The sequence below is a fragment of the Dermacentor albipictus genome, unplaced genomic scaffold (genome assembly GCF_038994185.2).
Source record: "Dermacentor albipictus isolate Rhodes 1998 colony unplaced genomic scaffold, USDA_Dalb.pri_finalv2 scaffold_219, whole genome shotgun sequence".
Lineage (NCBI taxonomy): Eukaryota > Metazoa > Arthropoda > Arachnida > Ixodida > Ixodidae > Dermacentor > Dermacentor albipictus.
The window spans coordinates 21,861-43,915 of record NW_027225773.1 but is presented as its reverse complement, the minus strand read 5'-3'; the positions used below and the strand labels follow the sequence as shown (position 1 = coordinate 43,915).

Below are 22,055 nucleotides of genomic sequence, written 5' to 3'. Positions count from 1 at the left end.
CATGCGGGTGTGATTGCGCGATGACACGCGCGATGGCAGTGTTCGTGAGGCACGATACTTTTTCAGGGAGGCCTAGACGCGTCTTAGAGAAATGTTTTAACCGTGACACTACGGTATTGCGTAGAGGAGAGGTGGTTTCAAATTTCACGTGCTTTTCAAGGGCGCCCCGTTTCTCCTGTCAAGAACAGCGTTCGTTCTTCGCATGCACAACAGTTATTAGGGAAGAAAACCGCTTGAATACCCGCGTGAGCGCGCAGCTCTCTCGCGACTGGCAGCAAGAACGGCGATTCCCTCTGACGCTCCATTCGCGGCAACATTTGCTTCGCAGATAGCACTATCGATTGTGATTTACCGATTATTGATTGATTTTTCACGTTCCCTAGCAAGGTGGGGTTTATGAGAATCGCCGGGGTGAAAGCACCTCTGGAGTGATTTCTTTGCTTCACTGGGATTTATTTTTAAATGAGCACGGACATATTTCAGGCTGTTCACTTCTTGCGTGAAATGAGTTGTCTGGAGTTTTAAATTACTTCTATGGCACGAACGGCCCGATGTAGCAGCATAGGAGGAGGAGGAGCGAACCGGAGGGAGTATCAAGATGTCTCGATGCCCTTCTCCCACGTGACCACTTCTTGCGTCGTGGCGTCACGACACGGTCCCCTCCTGGGAAACTAAATCGAAACTTGTTGTAGAAAAGATAATAAATTATTTCTAATATTTACGGATTTCTAATAATACGGATATTTCTAAGGTTTACAGATGCCGTACTTTCATCTAACAAAAAAGTAGTCTAAAAAATCCTGTCGCCCTGCCTTGATGTGCACTCGGAGCTCATCACACGAGTCCTACTTGCATTCAGCCTCTCGCGAAAATGGAGCCGGGACTGAGCAGCAAGACGCTAGAGACAATTTAGACAAAAGCGGCAGAGGAGACGAGCAGCACAGATGAGAGGGGGCGGTATCCAGGCTGGCTCTCACCTGCGCAGACTATCGCCTCATGCTTGAGTTGAATAGCGAGAAAGCCTGTGAACCCTGGCTTCCTTGTGCGCCACGTTCTAGCAAGGGAATTCGACAACTTTCTGACTAACCTGGTGGAAGGACAAACCGCAGGCGTGTGGGTCGAGTCGCAGAATTTTCCTTCGTTCAGCAGCTTCACGTTGGTCATCCACAAACAATTGTGATCGCTGAGTGGGCTTGCCGCTTTTGATGACTCGTCTGACTTCGCGACGCTTTGTCTCTTCTCTATTTAGGACATGTCCTACATGTCCTATTGCAACGCAGATGGTACACCATTAGTTTTCTTTGTTACGATATTTTGGAGCAAGTTGTACGCGTGAAATAGTCTCTTACGTTATACAGAAAATTAAAAACCTAGTACCTCATATTTAAGAAGTAACATTTCTTCAAATAATAAAGGAAATAAGGTATATTGTGACGGAAATCCTAACAGTAAGCTTATTTGTGTTAGAAAAAGTTTACTTCAGTTTGTTTTGCTGTACGGTTTCGCTGCAGGCAGGGCTAAAAGGCGTGGCAAATATTAACAGAAGTTACTCGGCAAAGATTATGAGCAACGAACCATTACATCTGCTCCGAATGTCATCTCCCAAAGTAAACCTCCATGCAAATCACTTCTTTGCGATCCTCTCTATAAACAACTGCTTGAAAATCGGCCGTCCATTTCGAAACCATTCCCGTTGGCTGTGAAGGCCGTGACAAATAAGCTTCATATTAGCTTCAATGACGTGATGGAAGTTACGGCAATAGCATCGCCCCCATGGGATCTACGCCCAGTAAACTGTTTCTCCTTCAAATCCAATAACAGTAAGCGCAATCCAAGTGTAGCGATCACAGAACCCCTAATTCTTGGAATACATGTATCGATCAATTTCATTTTTCTATGATGTGTCAAAATCCACCACAGAAGTATCATATGCAGCTCACGATACAAGCCTTGAAAGCTGCCGGTAATTGAATAAGAACAGCAGCCTTCTTACAGCTAAAGCTTACGGCATTCTCCTAACCGTCATTCATATCCAAGAAAACAGAATACAGCAAGCTGTTATATGTACGGATTCACGAAGTGTCGTAACCAGACTATATTCGGTTAGGCACTCGCGCAGCTCGGTTTTAGAGCGCAGCTCTTGGGCGCCCGTCCCTGCGGCGAGCGTCGGCGTCCCGCGTAACCGAGCGAACGCGGAGCGCAGCGGGTGTTGAAAGACGGCGATGGCGAATAGAGCGCGAGGAGGAAAGCGGAGGAGGAGGGTGCAGCGCTACCATGGGGCGGAAAGGGCAGGAGGAGGGCAGGGCGAAAGCGTGAGAAGAAAGCGTAGTGCCGCGCAAGATGATAGCTACGAGACTGCGCCAGAGTAGCGCGCAGTGTGTGTTCACCGGTGACTCCACCGTACCATATATGGAAACAAAGCGCTGCATGAGCGGAGATCTCTCTGCGCGACAGCTGCTAAGAATCGCGCTCACGCGTCACCCGCGCCCTGCCTCTCGTGATCTCCCGATTAGCGAGGCAGTGACGCCACACTTCGTTTGCAACGTGCCGCACGAGACAGATTGTCGGCGCTAGCCAATATATCGCGAAATGAAAACACGTATAGAGCTGCGCTCAAATTTCACACTAAGGAGTATCGTAATTGTCGATGAATTTTTTAATAAGTGTTCTAAAGTATATTCACCGGTCAAAGATGGCCATTGTACTATGCTGGGTGCCAGGTCACTGTTGTTGCTCGGAAATGAACTAGCTGATCAGGATGCGACAAAAGTTGCTTTATGTACCGTGACAGATGTGAACCAGGTTCGCAGTCAGGATACGAAGAGATTTGTCCGCCAGAGGTTCCAAAACCACTGGCAGAGAGCGGGATAGAAAAAAAATTGTTATAACCACAATTGCGGAAGAGTCCAGCACTGAAGCGCTTCCTAGGCTATCGGATAAGTAGCTCTCTGTAGATCACGAATAGGACACACACACGCACGCGGAACGCTCGTGCTTCTTTTAATCGAAGGAGACTCGCCAACCTGTCTTAATTGCGGAGAGCAACTAACCGCTCTGCTCATTTTACTAGGATGTCCTCATATCCATTGTGACATTTATTTTAAACGCATTGTTACACATCATATACCTTGTCACCCTGTACTAGTTTCATTAGATGAAGCAATGCTTCCTTTTAAAGCTGCTTCAAAATACTTTGAAGATGTGAACTTTTTTTTTACCGTATCATTTATCATCCGTCACTAGTCTTTCTCTTAGGTGAGCAAGCACAGCAATCGCGTGCTCTTATTGTGACTTTACACACAACTGTATGTGTGTAACGCATACGAGGTTAATGGCCGATATGGCCATCGATTTTCTAACTTGAGCATTTTTTCTTGTTTTGGGATCATGATTATATGCGCTGTTTCCAATTGTTGAGCGATAGCACCCTTCTCGCAGCAGTCGTTCACGTATTGGGTAATCGCCTTTATAGAGATCCGCCGGGGTTGCTAAGTGGCTATGGTGTTGGGCTGCTGAGCACGAGGTCGCGGGATCGAATCCCGGCCACGGCGGCCGCATTTCGATGGGGACGAAATGCGAAAACACCCGTGTACTTAGATTTAGGTGCATGTTAAAGAAGTGGTCTAAATTTCCAGAGTCCTCCACTACGGCGTGCCCCATAATCGGAAAGTGGTTTTGGCACGTAAAACCCCATAATTTCATTTTTGATTTTTCGAGGGATCGTTGAGATTCCGTAGCAGTTTGTTGCTGATGCCATCGGGGCGCGGAGCGGATTTCGGGCGCAGGTACTGCAGCGCCTAACTTCTGCTTACCTTACAGGCACGCCCCGTTCTAGGTTTTCCTCTCCAGTATTGTGCGGTAACGCAGCCTGCGCTAAGTCTCCTATGTATAGTGATTGGACCTCTTTCAGTGGTTCAGTTTCTGTGCCTGCATATGCGTGGATTTGCTTATGGATGTTGTGCCTTTGTGCAGTTTTACCATGTTCAGGGTCAATCAAGTGCAGTAGTTTATTCCGTTTTTTGCCGAGTTTCTTCCATTCTACCATGATGAGGGATTTTCCTTTCCTGCCCGGGGGTCCGGCGTTTATTGCTGTTTCAAGAATTTAATGCTCAATTCCAAGATTTTCCTGGGTGTTTGTACAATGGGCATCATGCATGTTTCTGATAAATGTCAAATCCGGTGTAGTATCAATGCTGACGCTATTGCCTATCCTGGTGGGTGTTTGTGCGTCAGTTTCATTTCATTTCATTCATTTCATTTATTTACTGTCAGCCCAACTTCGGGCTATTGCAGGAGTGGTAGGTCACAATACAAGCAAAAATATATTTACACGATAAAAAAATACAAAGAAAAAGTACATTTTGGGGAATGCACTGATAGTAGCGCCATGGCAAATACAGCATGTAATACAATACCCAGGTGTACAGTATAACCATTAGGCCAAGTTATGGTATGCGTACACATGTGCTTTTGGCATTTTCAAGAAAATCGCGTAAAGATGACGTCTTTACAATTGAGTCTGATAATAGATTGCATTGTTTTATTGCTCTCGGAAAGAAGTTGTATTTAAAACAATCATTGCGAGTAATTGGAAGAGGGATATACATACTGTGGCGATGATGAAAACAGTTGCAAGGAGAGCAGTGAAAATAGTAATCTTTATCAATTTTAACAATGCCATGAATAATAAGAAAAAGAAACTTCAAATGGTCATACTCGGTTCTAGACTCTAGAGAAGGAAGTTCAGCAAGTTCACATTACTGGGCAGGAGAGTGGGAACGACGATATTTGTTAAAAATAAACCGTGCAGCAAGCCGCTGAATTTTATCCAGCTTAGACTGATTAGATTAAGTGTATGGGTCCCACACAATTTTCGCATACTCCATAACCGGTCGAATCAAAGTTTTATATGCCAGGCATTTTACTTCAGGGGTAGCATTATACAGATTTCTCCTAAGCGACCACAAGGCTTTCTGGGCCTTGGTAAATACTTAATCAACGTGTTCATTCCAACGCAAATCCGAGGTAAGCTTTAAACCCAAGTATTTAAATGTTGACACTCTTTTTAACGCGACACATTCAATGGAATAACTGTAATCAATAATACTTCGTTTTCTAGTGATAGACATGTAAAGCATTTTGTCAGAGTTCAGAACCATTTGCCAGCTGTCACACCAGTTTTTTACCTTTTGCAAATTTGAATTTAAATCCGTCTGATCGGCAGGTGATTCGATACGGTTATATAAGTAACGTTATAACTTCCAAGATTTTCCTGGGTGTTTGTCCAATGGGCACCATGCATGGTTCTGATAAATGTCAAATCCGGCGTAGTATCGATGCTGACGCTATTGCCTATCCTGGTGGGTGTTCGTGCGTCCGTTAATAGGGTAAGGTGGGCCTTTGCTCCTCAAACCATCGATTCCTGCCTTTCGCGGTGTCGTTTTTGTAACCCCAGCATTGGTGTCGTGCATTAGTCTCCTAGTTTCACCAATGCCTGATGATTGGCTATAGTTAGTTTTTGTCTAACTCTCCAAACCTCATCTTGTTGCTTCTAGGGCTACTGTAAACATTTAGTACGAATACTCTCCTGATGTTCTCGTTTAGGGATTATCTCGATTAGGACGTGGTCCACGTTTATAACCCCTGTATCGTGTGTTAGTGCAGTTAAATTTCTTTTAACTAGGGTTGAGACAGGCTTTTTATTGCTTGCAGTACCATACGTTTTATATCCGGACAGTTTGGCTGGTCCCCCCGTTTCGTGCAGAGCGACGATGTCTGGCGTCTCCTTGTTATTTATGAACTGCTAAAGATTACTCCGTTTCTGAATGTACCCCCTGCCCTTCCACTGCCAAATTTTTTTATGATTACGTGAAGCCATGATAACTGGGAACTGGTTCTTCGGTGGCCCTAGTTTCGTTGGTCCCCGTGGGCCTATCGTAGGGTTTGTGGATTTTTACCGGCCCTATTCCAATCGAGCGTCCAATGTGTTTGCATGTTCTCAAGCGTCGTAACCCGAGAATCGATTCCTTCCATAGTTTGATGCATTCTTGTTACTGGCACTTGTTGCTGCTACGAGTAATCGATTTTGAGCGGGGGTGTGCCGCCATCCACCCTTATGCCCGTATTCTTCAGGGGAGATTGTCTCTCCCTCCATTCCAAGGAGGTCCGTGTCTTCTGCCGGTGTTGGCCCAGTCTCTAGTCGTGCCAGGGTGTGGGAAACCCGCCGGCCCAGGGGTTGTCGCATACCAGGTGAGGGTTAGCTGGGCCGCCGGCGTGGCCCGTCACGAAAGTAGCTGCTGTGTCCCAAAGAGGGGTCCTCCTGCCAAAGCCTTGTTGTTCTTGGAAGGCGTTCCGACGTTTCTCTTCGTCGAAGGACGGTTTAGTCTTGAAATTCCGCTCGCAAGCATGGAAAATTTACGGAGACCATGGATAGCGCGGCATCTCAGCTTGGCCCCCAAGCGGCCCGAGTCAAAAAACTACTGAGATGGAGTATAGTCCAAGCGAAGTCATTTTCCCAAAAGTGTGCGGTGTGGGGGCTTTGCCTCAACGTGTCTATATCTACGATGGTGCACCATTTACAGGGGTGTAGTGCAATGTGCTTAATTTTCGAATATATTGACGCTATTCGAATTGTCAATAGCATTAAATTTACCTACTTTGCCACGTATTTTGGCATTTTGTCAACCGTCAATAACCAAAATGTTACCTATTGCTGTGGTGCAGCCAAATGGCCAGAGATGGATAACTATTCGTTTGTCGGCGCCATGAAGCTCCCTTTTCCACCATGTTCCTTTCATGGTGTTCACTACTGGCGCTTCCCGAGTTTTTGTGCGAGTAGATGCATCTGCTTATCTGTATCTTTTTCTTGTACTCTCGTCCTTTGATGATCTCTGGTTACATATTGAACCTGTAGTAGCATGCCGAGCATTTCGTTCGTCGAACCTGAATTATTCAGGGAGGTGGATATTACTTGCACGAGAAAGTTACTTATTCAGCTAACAAAAACAAAAAAAACACTAGTTGTTTATTTTTAGGCACATATTGCAATTTATAAATTGTAGCGGGTGAGTTTGCAAGGCGCGTTCACTTGGAATGAATTTGCAGAATGACACCGCTTTGGAGATCACCGCCAGCCGGTTTTTTTTCTTCCCACTGCAAGACGGGCGACTCTCCAAGTGTTCTCCAAATACAAGTGTCTTGCGCTAGCCGATTCCAACTTGCGCCTACAAATTTCCCAAGTTTATCACCCCAGCTAATTCACTGCTGTTTGGAAATATACGAACTCCCCATAAAGATGTAAGTGGAACAACAGGACATTTTTAACAACTTTCTTTTGTGCATTTATGCACAAAAGGGACTGGAACGCCCGTGTATTTCGTCCCACACTTTGGGGAATATCTCGAAACTGGTGTCATCCTGGAGATTCATTTCAAGTGAATACGCCTTGCAAACTCATGCGCTGCATTTCGTCAGTTGTAATATCTGCCGTAAATCAATTTATAAGTTAATCAGTGAACACTTTGTTCTGTGAAATGTTTTGATTTATCATGCTGGAAGTGTCCGCCTCTTCGAATAGTCCAGCTTAAGGACACGAATTGCGCTATCTGCCACCGGCGATGTTTAATTCCAGAAAGCTTAGTGGCTATGGTGTTGCGCTGCTAAGCACGAGGTCGTGGGATCAAATCCCGGCCCCGACGGCCGCGTTTCGATGGGGGACAAATGCAAAACGCGCTCCCACTTCGGCGTGCCTCATAATCAAATCATGGTTTTGCCGTGTAAATTTAACCCTCGAAATCAATCAAAAATCCCGGAAAAGATAAAAATGATCACCCCATATATACCCCATACTGTTGTAGCATGCCAAACCTTTTGTTCAACTAACGTTCCCACCTTTCATTAAAATTGAATGCTCGTTGATACTGCGGTTTTCTTGCGAAACGTTTTTGTTATACGGGAATTATGTACATGGCGGCTGGCCTATGCGGCGTGACTATCGCGTCTAGGCACGCGATCGGGCCTAACGAAGCACCAGCATTTTGAGCCACGTGACTGGCTTCCCACACTTCCCATACTTTTTGCCACTTCGACCCTTCTAATGCTAACGCGTTAAGAAAAGTTGATCCGTCTGCTCGGGTAACTCATTTTCGGCATAATTTGCCTTCAGAACACTCCCGAGTTATCTCTAAAGGCTCACTCACACTAGGCCGACCCGACACGGATTTCTATCTGCCGACTGTCGGCGACAGCGGTTTTTACCTTCGTGTGGGAGCCTCTGTCGCGCCGTGCCGACGCCGACATCCTGCCGACGATCGGCGGAGAGCTCAGCGTCGGTACAGTGCGACAGAGGCGCCCACACGAAAGTAAAAACCGCTGTCGCCGACAGTCGGCAGATAGAAATCCGTGTCGGGTCGGCCTAGTGTGAGTGAGCCTTAAGCGTTTTTTGAGACAGCGGAAAAGTTGATAGTGGCAAAATGCGAGGTCGGCACAAATAGGGTGGTTGGGGTGTCACTTCAAAGCCCAAAGAGGTCAGCTTTCCCATTGTTTCACCTGTAGTGTGCGACGGTGTATTGTCATGCAACAGGACGACTCCGTCGGAAAACTTTCTTTGATGTTTTATCTTATCTTAGTCAATAACGCGCAATAATGCTCTGCTGTAATGGTTGCACCCTGTTGGCATTCCACCAACAGAACTCCTTCTTATCAAAAGGAACTGTTGCCGTTTGCTTCCACAGCTACATTTGCACACGGAACGTCTTTGGCCTGCAGGAGCCACCGTGCCTTAATTCCTTAGACTGGTCCTTTGTCTCGTGATCATAGCGGTAGATCTATGTATCATTACCAGTTACCAGTTTGTTCAGCAAATCTGACTTTTCTTGAATATGTTCCCAAACAGCCAATGATCTCTCCAGAGGTTTCCTCTTTCGTTCTGTTAAGTTTCGGGATCCCCTTTGCTGCAACCTTCATTTCCAAATCGTCGTGGATAATGGCACTAATTCTCGCGGGATATTTCCTGATATGTAGCATGTCATGGAGGCATTTCACATTTGAGGCACAGGCAGAAACAGCTGCTTCACTAGGTTTCTCATCTTGAAAACCTACATGGCCAATCTTAAAATTGGCAACCCAACGTTAAACGGTAGCATCAGAAGGTCAAGTTGGGCCAGTTGGTTGGTATTCATGGTAAGGGATGTAACAGCGCACCCAAGACAAAGACAACAGAAGGAATAAAACGACGACACGGCGGTAGCGGTAGCATATGAAGTAGCATAATAACGGTAGCATATGAAGGACCCGTATCGCACAGTTGGTGACATTATCATGGATCTGCTTCAAACCTTTGCCTTAAAGAAACATCAGTTTATTATGGTCTTATGCTCTTCCGCAATTTACTTTTCTGGATGTTGTCTCATGTTGACTTTGAACCTGCAAACAAATGATAAACTGAAAATTGTGTATCTCATTTTTGCACCATTGAGAAAAAATTGACCGATGTAACAGGCAATTTACAGCTACCTCGTCATTTTTCAGGGTAAGGCTCAATGCTTATTAGCACCCTCTCCTACATTGCTGTAATCACAGCACCTCAGTTGAAACTCCGTAGCAGTCCCCACTATCCCTGAGATCCTGACTGCGAATTCCTTGCAGTGACTTAGCATTAAGCGGCCGCATTCGGTTGAGGGTGGAAGGTCTAGGACAAGGCGCTCTCATCTTTTCCTGCCCTAGTGCGTGACGTCACGTGCGTGCGCGACCACCAATCAGATGCCTTGCTCTCTTCCGCAGCGGCGCTTTCTGTTTCCGGTATGTACTCTTCTTCGCGTTCGTGTAACCCTCTCCCTTTTTTATGCGGAATCGGCTGACGCCCATTCACACTGGACAAAGTAGCTGGAGAGTGTTTTCACTTTAATACTTTTACGTTAGGTTAGCGCATCCAGAGCTAGTTTCACTTCGCTACCCGTGGGAGAAATCTGCGCGCTCATTACAAATAACTCAAGAATGCGTCTAGCACGAAAAAGTGACATTGGGTCCGCGCATCTTTGCGCTGCACAACCTCCGATTTGGCACGCGAACTGTCTCTGTGATAGCATGCCTGTAAGACAGTATCGTACAGGTTTCTCTACAGTTTGAGGAATTTGTGAGGAGAGTAGAGCATTGTTTTGTCCGAGAGGGTGACACGCCAAGGAGTTTTTGTCAGATGATTACATAACGCTTTAAACCAGTCTGTCTCTCGCTTAAGCATCCCGTTCGGATTTAGGATCTGGGATTCAGCATGTGGCGAAGTCTTGATAATTGGTTTGAGCAAAAAGGTTAAGTTTTTCTCTTTTTTTGCCATGTGTTTATGGTTCGCAGGGACCGATTTCGGTGGGCAGCCGCCAACTGGGCTTCCCAGCGCCGCTCTCAGCCCAGCCTCACGGCGTCATGACGAGAGCTCGATCAGTCGGAGGAGCGTCGACGCAGCGGAGTGGTGGGTCTGCTCGTGTTGCGTAAAACAAAAGAACAAAAAAAAACCCTCAGTAACGAAGGTTTGTTTACGGGTGACTAGTTGGTGGAGCATTGTTTAGACAATAAAAGAAAGTACTTGGTGTGCTCAACGGAGAATGAAGGCGACAGGACAGAGCACACAATCACGTTTATGGCTCGGATGACGGGAATATAAGCACAATCTGAGGGCGAGGGGTTGAAAAGGCAGGAAAATAGGGGGTGAAACAACCACGAAGGCAGACGTAACGATTCATATTCTTGTATATGTTCCTACCAGGTTACTTTGGCCCCTTTTTTCTCCTTCCGTACATTTCTCTGCCTGAATGTTATCACGTTTGCTTCTTGCTTTCTATCAGTGCTTATAGCTTCCACTATTGCGCTCGACGCTCTCATATCAGATTATGGTCATGTAACGGGTGTCTTGCGACTGACGTGTATGTCCTTTATTAGCCTGTGGGTTATTCCACTACAAAGGCATCACACTGAGCTCGACCATGTGCGGCTTCCATTAAAAAAGTCATAATTGATTTCGTTATGACAACAAGTCTTACCGCCACGTACTTTGGGTTAACACCCGCCGTGGTTGCTTAGTGGCTATGGTGTCGGTCTGCTAAGCACGAGTTTGCGATATCGAATCCCGGCCTCGGCGGCCGCATTTCGATGGGCGCGCATTGCTAAAACACCCGTGCACCATACATTGGGTGCACGTTAACATAACCCCTGGTGGTTCAAGTTATTCCGGAGTCCTTAACCATGGCGTGCCTAAATATAAAAATATAAACCTGCGCTGGCGGTGAGTCAGTGGGCGCAGAGGGCTCATCGAAAGAAGCAACATCGAGCGCTCGCTTTGTTGAACCTATGCAGGAGCATCGTGATGCGCTTTGGCGTCGGCTCCAACCGCGAGCGAGTCCTGCTGTCCGAAGCGCGGTCGCCATTGTCTGCCATCGCCAGCTTCGGCGCGCGAAGTCGTTCTCGCGCTTCCCAAGCTCCGCAAGACCCGCTGTGCGTACAGGTACGTCGATGTGCATGCCTGTGTGCACCTGTACACGTGCTCCGAGCGCAACCTGCCTGCACCAGTGAACGGACAGCGCTTTGTTGTAGTAGCAGTAGGCTGTTGCATCTGCTGACGCCTCAACGGTGGTCAACAGTGGGGTTGTTGGAGTACAGACGCAATTGCGAACGCCGTCGCAGCAGTGGGCTTGCATGCCACAGGAGACATCCGGGTCCTAGTATGCAATGTATACATCCGGATCCAGTATACAATGCTCGCAAAGGACGTTTTCAAGTTGGATCAATGTACGGGATATTATTACGTGTTCGGATAGAAGTAATGTGGCACAAGCCTCAAGTGTAAAACGTTTAATTTCCCGTGTAACTTGCAACAAAATTGATTTGTAAAGCTGTGATTAGTGGCACAGAAAAAGTGTCGAAAATGTGTTGGCCTGTGTTCTGGCGCACTACAGCGGGTCAGCGACTCAACATTCGCTTCCGTGCCAGCTGGCAATTTCTTTAGGTAAAACCGCAATCTTTCCAGGCTCTTTGTAAACAGCGAAATGACCTATATGGGGTGGGGGAGACAGATGTTGCGGACGAAGCCGGTCGGATACCGCGCGTCGCAGCTAATGCAGATCATCTTCCAAAAAAGTTACCTTTTAGGCGAAGCCGTATGGCCTGACGAAGCCATCTGTGTAGTCGTCAGCAACATCCTAGAGGAGCTTCCAGTATCCCTCGCGTTCTCGTTATTAGATTAATTAGTAGTGCTTAATAAACAACTTTTTCATGAATTAACTTTATGTCGAAGATCTGAATATTTGTGCAGCGCTTTTCAAAACACAAGTATTAGATTTTGGCGACGAGCTAACTCTTTTTCTTGCTCAAAGGAACTTTTCTTTTGGCCGTTTTTTCTCATAAAGCCTTTTTTTCAATCGCAGATATGCCTCTCAAAGTGCGATATATATATATTTTTTTCGCAACGCAGCGTGAACAGGCGCCTGCCGCAAGCGACTACTCCCGGCCCGCCACTCTGCTCCAGCAGCTGCTCAAGCACTGCCAACAGGAGGCGCCGCTGACGTTCGAGGCCGCGCTGCGGCTCACGTGAGTTGTCCACGCGGTCCACGCGTTGTCCCGTACTTCCCGCGGGCTCAGTGCGAGCGTTCCCTATTCCATCCACGCGTCCATCTGCCCACGGGCCTGAGTGAAAGGGAACAGCCGAGGGAAGCGCCCTATATAGGCAACACTACCTATAGATAGCACAAGGCCTGTTCACTCCGATTCATGACATCCCATGTCTTCTGGTCCGAAATTTCCGTTGCCAAGGCTGGCGTGACGACAGCAGTGACGTCAAAATCACTGCGGCTTACTCGAGAGCATACCCGTTACATTCTATCGCAGTCGGGCCAGTTGCATGACGTCATGGATGCGAGTGAACAGGCCTTGTGCTATCTAGGTGGCGTTGATATAGGTCATTCCATAGGCTCGCATGAGGCACCGCTTAAAGCGGGCTCTGTTTGGGGCAGTTCGTTTCCCACGAAAGTGTCCGTCATTGGCAGGTAATACGAAGCCTGGCGATATTGGCGAGCACAGTCGTCGGTTCGTCCGGTCCGTTCTCACGGATCAAGTGGTCGAGTGCGTCCGGCATTCATACGTGTCTCACCGCGCGTCCATACACATTTCAGAGTAGTCGTTGTTGCTCGCCTTCATTCGACAAATGTGTATACAGTATTCGCGGCGCGCGTAATCTGATGATCGGACGCGCACATCCTTTTCAATGGAATTGGCGACAGCTTTCAAGAAAATTCAGGTATATGTACTGTTTGCGCGTTTCTTGCGCCGAGCAATAATCTGATAGTAGTGACATAGTGGTGAACACCGGCAGAAATCGGAATACCGACTCGCGAAAATACTGCATATCTTCAGAGCAGTAAATAGTTACATAAAAAGAGGTATCCCTCGTGTTTTCGGCCATTGTTTCGACAAGTCGCTCCTCTTCTGTGGGCGTATTTGCACGGTACTCTCCGCTTGTTCGCCCGAGTTCATTCAGTTACGCTGTGTGCGACTGTCTACTCGATTAACAAATGTGTCCGTGATCCGGGTGCAACGCCTCTTCCAAGGAGGGTTTTTTTTTTTCGAGAATTCGCCGGTGTCGGCACCCCAGCTTCTCGCCTTTGGAAGTGAAGCCAGAGCTTGCCCAGACTCGAGCTCCGAAAGTGAGTCGCGCAATGTGGGTAGTCCGCTCCCAACTTTAAACGCTATTGCTCCGCTATAGTGCAAATGCTCGGCTGCTGTAGCGAAAATAAATGCTCGTTGTTTCTAGCTGAAATGTTGACTTCGTTTTAGTGCGGCGGTGTTACGATCTCCCATAAAACGTGCCAAGACGTTCGCGTTTCTACCCGAAATCAGTGGCGCCGAGTGTATACGTGTGGATCGACTACCCGAACGGCGGAGTTAGCCATCTCAAAAAAAAAAAAAACACTCCTCAGGAAGCGCTTCTTTTCGCCCCCTCCCCCCGAGTAAGTACCCACGCACAGCACCCTCTCCTCTGTTTGCACCGTGCAGCGACGACTGCCGCCGGTGTTTCAAGCTGGGCGAAGGCTGCACGGCGGACGTCTACCGCATCCGGAGGCCCAGCGGCGACGAGAGCGCCGTCAAGGTGATCCCCGTGGGCGGCGGCCGCAACGAGAACGGCGAGCTGCCCATGTCGCTGAGCAGCGTCATCCTCGAATGCGTCATGACCAGGTTCGGCGGCGACCGCGCCCGTGCTCGTTTGTTTTCCTAGACCGTACGGATTAATTTTTTTTAGATATTGCCTCTGGAAGATGGCACGATTCTCGCCCTTGAGCTGGAATACTGGAGGTACGGGACATTGCTTGGGAGAAGCATCGAAAAGCATAGTCAAATTATGAAATATTAATTACTTTTTCTAATTGCATTGCAATGCGGCGCAAATTGCGATTTACGAATTGTAGCCGGTCAGTTCCCATGACGTATGCCCTTTGGAACGACTTCGGCGGATGAGACCAGTTTCGAGATAATCGTTCCTCAATGACTTTGACCAGTTACTTTCGTGCTTCACAGCGTAAAACGAGGTCTTGTTAAAAAAAAAAGAAAAGTGGAACAACATGACACGTTTACAGAGAGTTTGACGGCGCACATCTCCTATCTTGTTTCATCCTTCGAAATCGGCCCAAGGCTATTACCGAAACCTACGAGAGATGCAAAATCAATAACGCATAATGATTGGCGGCTCAATGGTTAAAATATCCGATAGGGCAAAACGCGTCGTCAGCAAAACGTAGGCTGCTTATTATGAATTTTTTTATTTTTTATTTTGTAACAGACAGACAGACAGACAAAGAACTTTAATAGCAAGGTCCTGAGACGCTTTGCCCTAGGGCAGAGCTGCGGGCCGCTCCCACGTGGGGACTGGTAGAAGAATATTTTCTTTTTAATGGCCGTCGGCCTTCGCTAGTATTTCTGAATCACGATTGGCTGTAGCGTGCTCTGACAAATCATTTTAACTTACAAAGCGCTTTGTGAATAAGGGCCCAGATTGTAGCACGTGGCACGAAAACGTACTACGTCGTAGCAGCTTGACTGCGGAGTGGCAAGGAACACGTCACGTATTTGGTTGTTTATTCTATTGATCTGGTCGCTTCATTGTTTAATAAGTAAAATGTAAGCAACGCTGCTTTTTTTTTGCAACTGTATGCAAGGAGATGTTAGTACCTCTTAGATGGCTCCGGTTACGCCTTAGTTCGTAGACTAGCTCAAAAAAAAAGCGACGGACGAAGAATAGAGAAAGCTATAGCGAGAACATTTCTAAAGTTCATACATGCATCAAAAACAATTCTCTGAGCAGTTCGCAAGCGTTCTAGATGTTCATTCTTGTGTACGTACGGCCGCGATCATTGGTGGAAAACGCAACGCAAACACGCACAGAACTGTCACATTAACACGATAATATCAGCGAATACGGGTAACACGTATACGAGGTCTGTTAGAAAAGTATCCGCCCTTTGGTCTAAGAAAAAAAAACTGGCATAACTGGAGCGTTGGAAACCTAATCACCCTCAAAGTAGTCTCCTTGGGACTCCACACACTACTCCCAGCGGTGCTGCCATTGTTGGAAGCATTCAGAGAAGGCCTCTTTCAGAATGGAGTTTAGCTCAGCTGTTGTTGCAGCCATAATGTCCTCTCTCGTCGGAAATTGCGCTCCGTTCAATGGCCTCTTGCTTTTGGGAAACAGCCAGATGTCGCAGGGGGCCGTATCAGGACAGTAAGGAGCCTTTGAACTACAGGAGTCTGGTTTTTCGCCGAGAAAGTCTGAATCAAGTGCGAGGAATGTGCAGAATCATTGTCCTTATGAATGCGCCAATTTCCTGTTGACCACAACTCCGGTCTCTTGCGCCGCACAGCATCACGTAGGTGACGGAGGACATCCCTGTAGTACTCTTCGGTGATTATTTGACCCTGTGGTGCGTACTCGTGGTGTACCACAACGCGGGAGTCAAAGAAAGCAGTCAGCGTCACTTTGACGTTGCTGCGCACTTGGCGGGCCTTTGGTCTTGGTGACGTGGAATGCTTTCACGGTGACGACTTGGATTTGGTTTCCGGGTCGTACCCGTACGCCAAAGACCTGTCACCAGTGATTATGGTGTTCATGAAGTCGGGGCCACTGTTTGTGGAATCCAGCATGTCCTGTGAGACTTCAACACGAAGTTGCTTTTGCTCCACCGTGAGCAGCTTCGGCACGAATTTCGCCGCAACTCTATTCATGGCCAAATCTTCGGTCATAATGGAATGTGCAGAAAAAGTGCTGATGCCCACCTCTTCCGCAATTTCTCGGGTAGTCACACGACGGTCCTGCATCACCACAGCGTTCACTTCGGCAATGACCTGGTCATTTCGGCATGTTGATGGCCGACCGGAGCGTGGCTCGCTCTCCACCGATCTGCGGCCGTCTTTAAACCGGTTGTACCACTCCTTAATCTGTGTGCTGCTCTTAGCACCGTCACCAAAAGCCGTCTGAATCTTCCGAATGGTTTCCACTTGGCTGTCGCCCAGTTTCTGGCAAAATTTGATGCAGTAGCGCTGCTCCAGTTGCTCCGCCATTTTCCTTGCAATAAAAAAACCGACGAGAGCACTGCGCACTACCTCACTCAAACGCTGCGTCCCAGCGACTGACGGTATCGGCAGGCGGGAAAAAATTCGCGCATGCGCACGAAGGTTCAAGGCGACTGATGCAAGCGCGCTTGTTTCATATCCATCAGGTGTTCGCAAAAAAAAAGTTCGGATACTTTTACAACAGACTTAGTATATATGAAAATTTTAAGGAAATGAATGACTTCGACATATACAGCGTCGTCATCAGTTACAATAACATAACTGAGTAACTTTTAGATATTCCCGATTCTACGAGAAACTGGGCTAAAGCGCGCGCTGCACTGTGTTGCAAGTGTTCTGACGGCCATGTACGCTATTATGGTATCGCAGGCTGTTTCAACTTGTAAGCAAGCAAAATGATGCGCTCACATCAGGACCCGCTACAATGTGTTTTTCTTCTGTTTTTACTATTTTTTGCGCTAAAGCCAATCGTACCGAAGCTGCGAGGCAATCGTGATGTTGGACGTAAAACGTTAGCGGAGGAGGCCGGCCAATGGCAAATAGCGCTTACAAATGAAGGGCCATGTGAATTGATTCAAACCAGGATTATTTATTTAGTTTGGCCATATATAATCGCGCGAATGTGGGAGTATTACATTTAATTGAAGAAAAAATAGAAGAAATTGCAGTTCGCGAGTTTGCGGGGACCGTTGAAAGCAATGCGAGAATTTTCGACGCGAAAGTTGAAAGCCCCGAAGCAATTTCCACATGTCTGTTTTGAAACTCCTTTCTCTCTACTTAGCCACTCCGATTTATCAGCGTACATATCGCGTTAGGCTGTTGTCCGCCCTCCCCCGTCTTGCAACTCTCCATAGTCTTCATTCGATGAGGTTGCGTCAGATGAATATTGCCAATGGCAGGTTTGTTGAACGGGAGAACAGGGCAGTATTCGCAGACCCACCAATAACGATGCTAGTTTTAAGAAATACCGTCCCCCAAGAGTCCTTGCGTACCCAAAGAGTCAAACTCCTGTCTACGCCTCCTGCGTTGCTTTTTCCTTCTTTTTTTTCTTTCCTTTTGTATACTTTTTTGCTTGCGTACTTTCTAGAAGCCTGGGCGACGAAATGACCTTTTAACTTTAGGTTGCGTATTTCTAAATTTCCCTAGTGACTTTCACCCCTTTGTTGCGTACGAGACTTCGTAGCCGGTATAGGCGCATTCGGGAGACCTCGTTTGACCACGCCGGCGCTTCAGTCGAAAGGAAGGCTCTGTTTGACAGCATGCAAACAAGAGCGCTTTCAGAACATGTCTGGAAGAGATGACTTTCTCGCAGACTGTCCTCGGCCCTTCGGCGATCTCGCGCATTCTGCTCGCATGCCTACGCGGCACTGAACTCAGACATGTGGTGGCAGATTCCTTAGCAGCGAAGAGACGAACGGGCGTCCGGATTTCCAGGTTAGCACTGTCTTTAATGAGAACCATAACCGACCAAGCGCCCCGTACTACGTTCACATGTCTGTGCTATATTTTGTGATCCCGGTGGTAAGCAGCTCCAGGCTGCGCGTTGGTCCCCGAGGGACGCCGTGGTGGTGGGCTCAGTTTGTTTTCGCCACCCGTGGTTGCTCGAGGCATTTATTTAGGGTTCCGGTTGTGGTTTAGGCTAACACACGCATGCATGCATGCATGCATGCGTACATGCATCGTTACGCTGCTACGCACGAGGTAGCGGGATCAAACCCTGCTCGCTACAGCGGCATTTCGATGGGGCGAAATGCAAAAACATCAGTGTACCGTGCATCGCGTGCACGTTAGAGCCCCCCCCCCCCCCCCACTACCCAGCGTGTGCCAGCTCGCGCCGTCGGTACGTTGTCGCGGGTGGGCACGGTTCATTCGAGCGTCAACTCGCAGGGAAGCAAGCCATAGGTTTTGAAGGAGGCCGAGGTGCCTTCTCTTTTAAGTAGGCGCAGAACGTTTCACTTTCTTCGTCTTTTCCCTATACTTTGCCACTGCTGCTGGCTGCGGTCGCTGTCTTGCACGCCGCGTCGCGGGGTGTTCGAGAACGCGTATAATGTACATATATACACCGTAGAGACGCAGTAGAGGCGTCTGAGCCTTCGTGGGCGTCGCCACAATACCCTCTCTTAAAGAATGGGTGTTTGATAGGGTGTCTAGGTGTTGTGGAGGTGCGCAATGTGCGAGCAGCGACGGAGGAGGCGCGCTGGATGGATGGATGGATGGATGCATGGATAAGGTTGAACCCTCTAAATCCGGCGGCGGCTCACGCCACCTAGCCGTGACCAGTGATATCATTTGTACTTAGAGGAAAGTGAAATCTCACCCTTGTCTTGATTTTAGCCACCATTCAGATAACCTCTGTTTGGTTATTTCTACCCGTTTAAAGTGTATTTTGCCTCCGTCTCTAAAGGCCATTGCTTCGAGAAAAATCAGCCCCGTTGCTTCGAACTGTACGGCGAAGCCCTTGACAGAAATGTATCGGGTGTATAGCCGTTTCCTCCTCCTATACACACACACACACCGCATAACGTGCCTATCCCTAGTTATTGGACTCGGTACGTCTTAGTCCGCAAAACTCCCGTCCTGGCTTCAAACAACAAAGAGCTTCCCCTAGATATCGCAGATATTTTATTAGGTAATTTCCTGCTGGAAAGTTCTGTGCGTTCCTAGTGCTGATTTCGTCTGCATCCCTATTTTCCACAGACCCCTCTGTTTCTTTACCCTTTTTCTTAACCGATGATTCTTAACTTTGCTCAAACCTGTGATCTCATGCCCAGGACCGCATTGCCGAAAGTCAGACCAGGATTCATCAGCCATCTCCAAATCTCTCACCACTTCGTACCTATTCTAGTTCGATCCACGCCGCCCAATTTCTCATAATAGCTGCATTCCGGCTATCCTTAGTTGTTACATATTTTTTATTGTTCATTTAGGTACTCAGCCCCATTGTTTATCCACGCACCAAGATATTTGTACTTCTCCAGTCCTTCCAGCGTATCCCCCTGTATCCTACGCTCGCCGCCTTGATTATAATTAACCATCATGACTGCCGATTTTTCTTTACTGGGTTTACTGGGCACCCTAATGCCCTCTGGAGTTTTCTGGTCCTTTTCACTTTGCTCTCTGAAACTCCCTGGCCATCGCCCGTTATACTTATTCACCCGTTAGCCCCCGGTAAACCATTGCAGAAGCTGCAGCGCTTACATTTCTACTCATATGCAACAGCCCAGAGGGGAGATAGTACGGTAGAAAGGTCAGACAATGTGTAAAGCCAACGCCCCAATGAACCGATGAATAATAGCCACTCTTTGCTCGTGGCAACTTGCATGGGATGCTCGCGGAAGAAGGGAAAGGCACCGTCGGAAAGTATGCTTTGTTTCGGGTCTCGCCATTAAAGGAAACGCTACTACTCGACATGGCAACAGTTGCAGACAAACGGTAAGAAATTTAATTCCAGCTATCATACGGACGTTTCTGCCGCCATTTCTGAAAAATGAACGCCTTGCATGTTTGTACATTCGGACAACTGACGCAGGGCGTGCAGACGCGAAGCTGCACTAAAACACCGCAGCGTTAAGTCAACACACAAGCGGCTGTGCAGCAAATCAACGCTTCAGTCAAGGTGCGATGCACCCGTGTGAGCGGGCACAGAATGAGTGCTCATTTTCTCGCATTTCTACGCATGCATTTTCTACGCATGCGCATGCGCATTTTCTACGAATAATGCCGCATAACAATGCCTCGAGCAAACACGTCTGCTACGTAGATGAACGCAAGCGGTGCAAGCACGGTAGCATTTCGCACCCCATCGCGACTGTCGTAGGACGTCAACATCACCGCCAAATGTCGTCAGTGAACGCAAACAGCGCAGAAAGCTTCACTTACACCGGTTCCCGCAGTGCGTGGGATCCGCATAATTCTTTAAAACCTGTTTCTCCATTTATTAAAAAAAAAGCGGATGATTCGAGACAAAGCGATCGTTCTTGGAATGCATGCCAACATTCACAGCAATGGCGCGCGTGAATAAATTGTCTATGAATCGTCTTGACACTTCGTAGCAGCCTCCAGTATCCGTAGCGCCTGACTGCAACGTGGTGGCAATGGCTCTGCGTCGATCGGCAGCGCTCGACTGTTGCGGATGAACTGTTCTCGGCATTCGATCAGTATCTCTTTACGTGTGCTTTGTTCTCAGATGTAGCGAAAGCGTTTGACACCCTGAATAATCAAATCTTGTGAAGTAAGCTGTATTTTGGGGGATTTCGCGGGCTTTTCTACAACATTCTCGAAAATTGCTTGAGCAATTGATTTCAAGTTTCAACAGATCATCGCTACCAATCTGTTATTTTTAGTTCTAAGCTATCGCTTAAAGCTGGAGTTCATCAAGGCTCCACTTTATCGCCATTGTTGTTTAACATCTTCGTTAATGGCTTTCCTTTAGCAATTTGCAAATGCTCGGTGTTCCAGTATGCTGATGACTCTGTGTTACTGGCGAAACATCTTTCTTACAAAATTTCCACTGAAATGTTGCAAATTGACGTGTACTATGCAATGCTTTGTTTGACTAACAATGGAACTGTTGTTAATGCCCAAAAAACACAACTTGTTTGTTTTCGCTCTCCACTGCATGCCTCTCAAACTGTATGTCTTGTAAATGTGTGCCTATTCCATACGTGGATTGTGTGAAGTATTTTGGAATATCTTTAGATGGTAACTTATCTTGGAAACATTACTTATCACTTATTTATTCTAAACTGTCAGTCGCTTGGCTGTTGTTTAATACCAAACGTTTTTCACCTTTGCTTGCGAAAAATGTTATTGCACATGTACTGGGTTATAGTGTTGAGGTGCGGCATTAGGCTTCGGCTTCTGTTCGGATGGTTCGAGATGCAGGATAGACAGGGTTATAAAAAAATTATTAAAAATGTTGCCTACAATTCCCTAATAGTAAAAGCTGCAATTATCTTCCGTGAACTTGGTCTAACGAATTTTCAATAATTTCTTATCGAAACAGCTGGCGTCAAACATTCTTGGAATTCGGTATTCAAAAAAAAAAAAAACACCGCCGTCACAAGGGAACTTTGAAAACACGTCCGTTATGTAGTTTATTGTTCAGCCAGAAGGTATGGTGCGGCCAGACGCTAATATGTGCCGAACATCGGACTTCAACAAGTTACCAGATGATATCCAGCGTCTTCGAAAAGGACGCTGAAAGAATTATTAAAGGAGCTATGGTGAAATTAACTCCCAGAACATTTTTGTATCGTAATATTTACTTCTTCAATTTCCTTTGTTTTAAGTACAATAAGCAGATGTTTTTCATGCCGATTTTAGTTGCAGTAAGAATTATTATTTATTTATTTTCCAGGGAGCTAAGCAACCTGCGATTTAACGAGACCAACCAGTCAGCAAACTTTATCGAACTCAAGAGGTGAGTATACGGGCGGACCCGTCGAGAAATG

At 47.2% G+C, this 22,055-nt stretch overlaps 1 protein-coding gene across 1 annotated transcript in view; it reads left to right on the top strand.

Annotated features, from left to right (window-relative positions):
• Window positions 1-22,055, top strand: part of LOC139053803 (uncharacterized) — a 44,833-nt gene that overhangs the window by 8,325 nt on the left and 14,453 nt on the right. Inside the window, exons 4-8 of the mRNA XM_070530546.1 lie at window positions 10,348-10,462; window positions 11,344-11,491; window positions 12,458-12,573; window positions 14,035-14,214; window positions 21,962-22,024. Of these exons, the coding sequence (XP_070386647.1) occupies window positions 10,348-10,462; window positions 11,344-11,491; window positions 12,458-12,573; window positions 14,035-14,214; window positions 21,962-22,024 (622 nt within the window). The remainder of the gene's footprint in view (window positions 1-10,347; window positions 10,463-11,343; window positions 11,492-12,457; window positions 12,574-14,034; window positions 14,215-21,961; window positions 22,025-22,055) is intronic.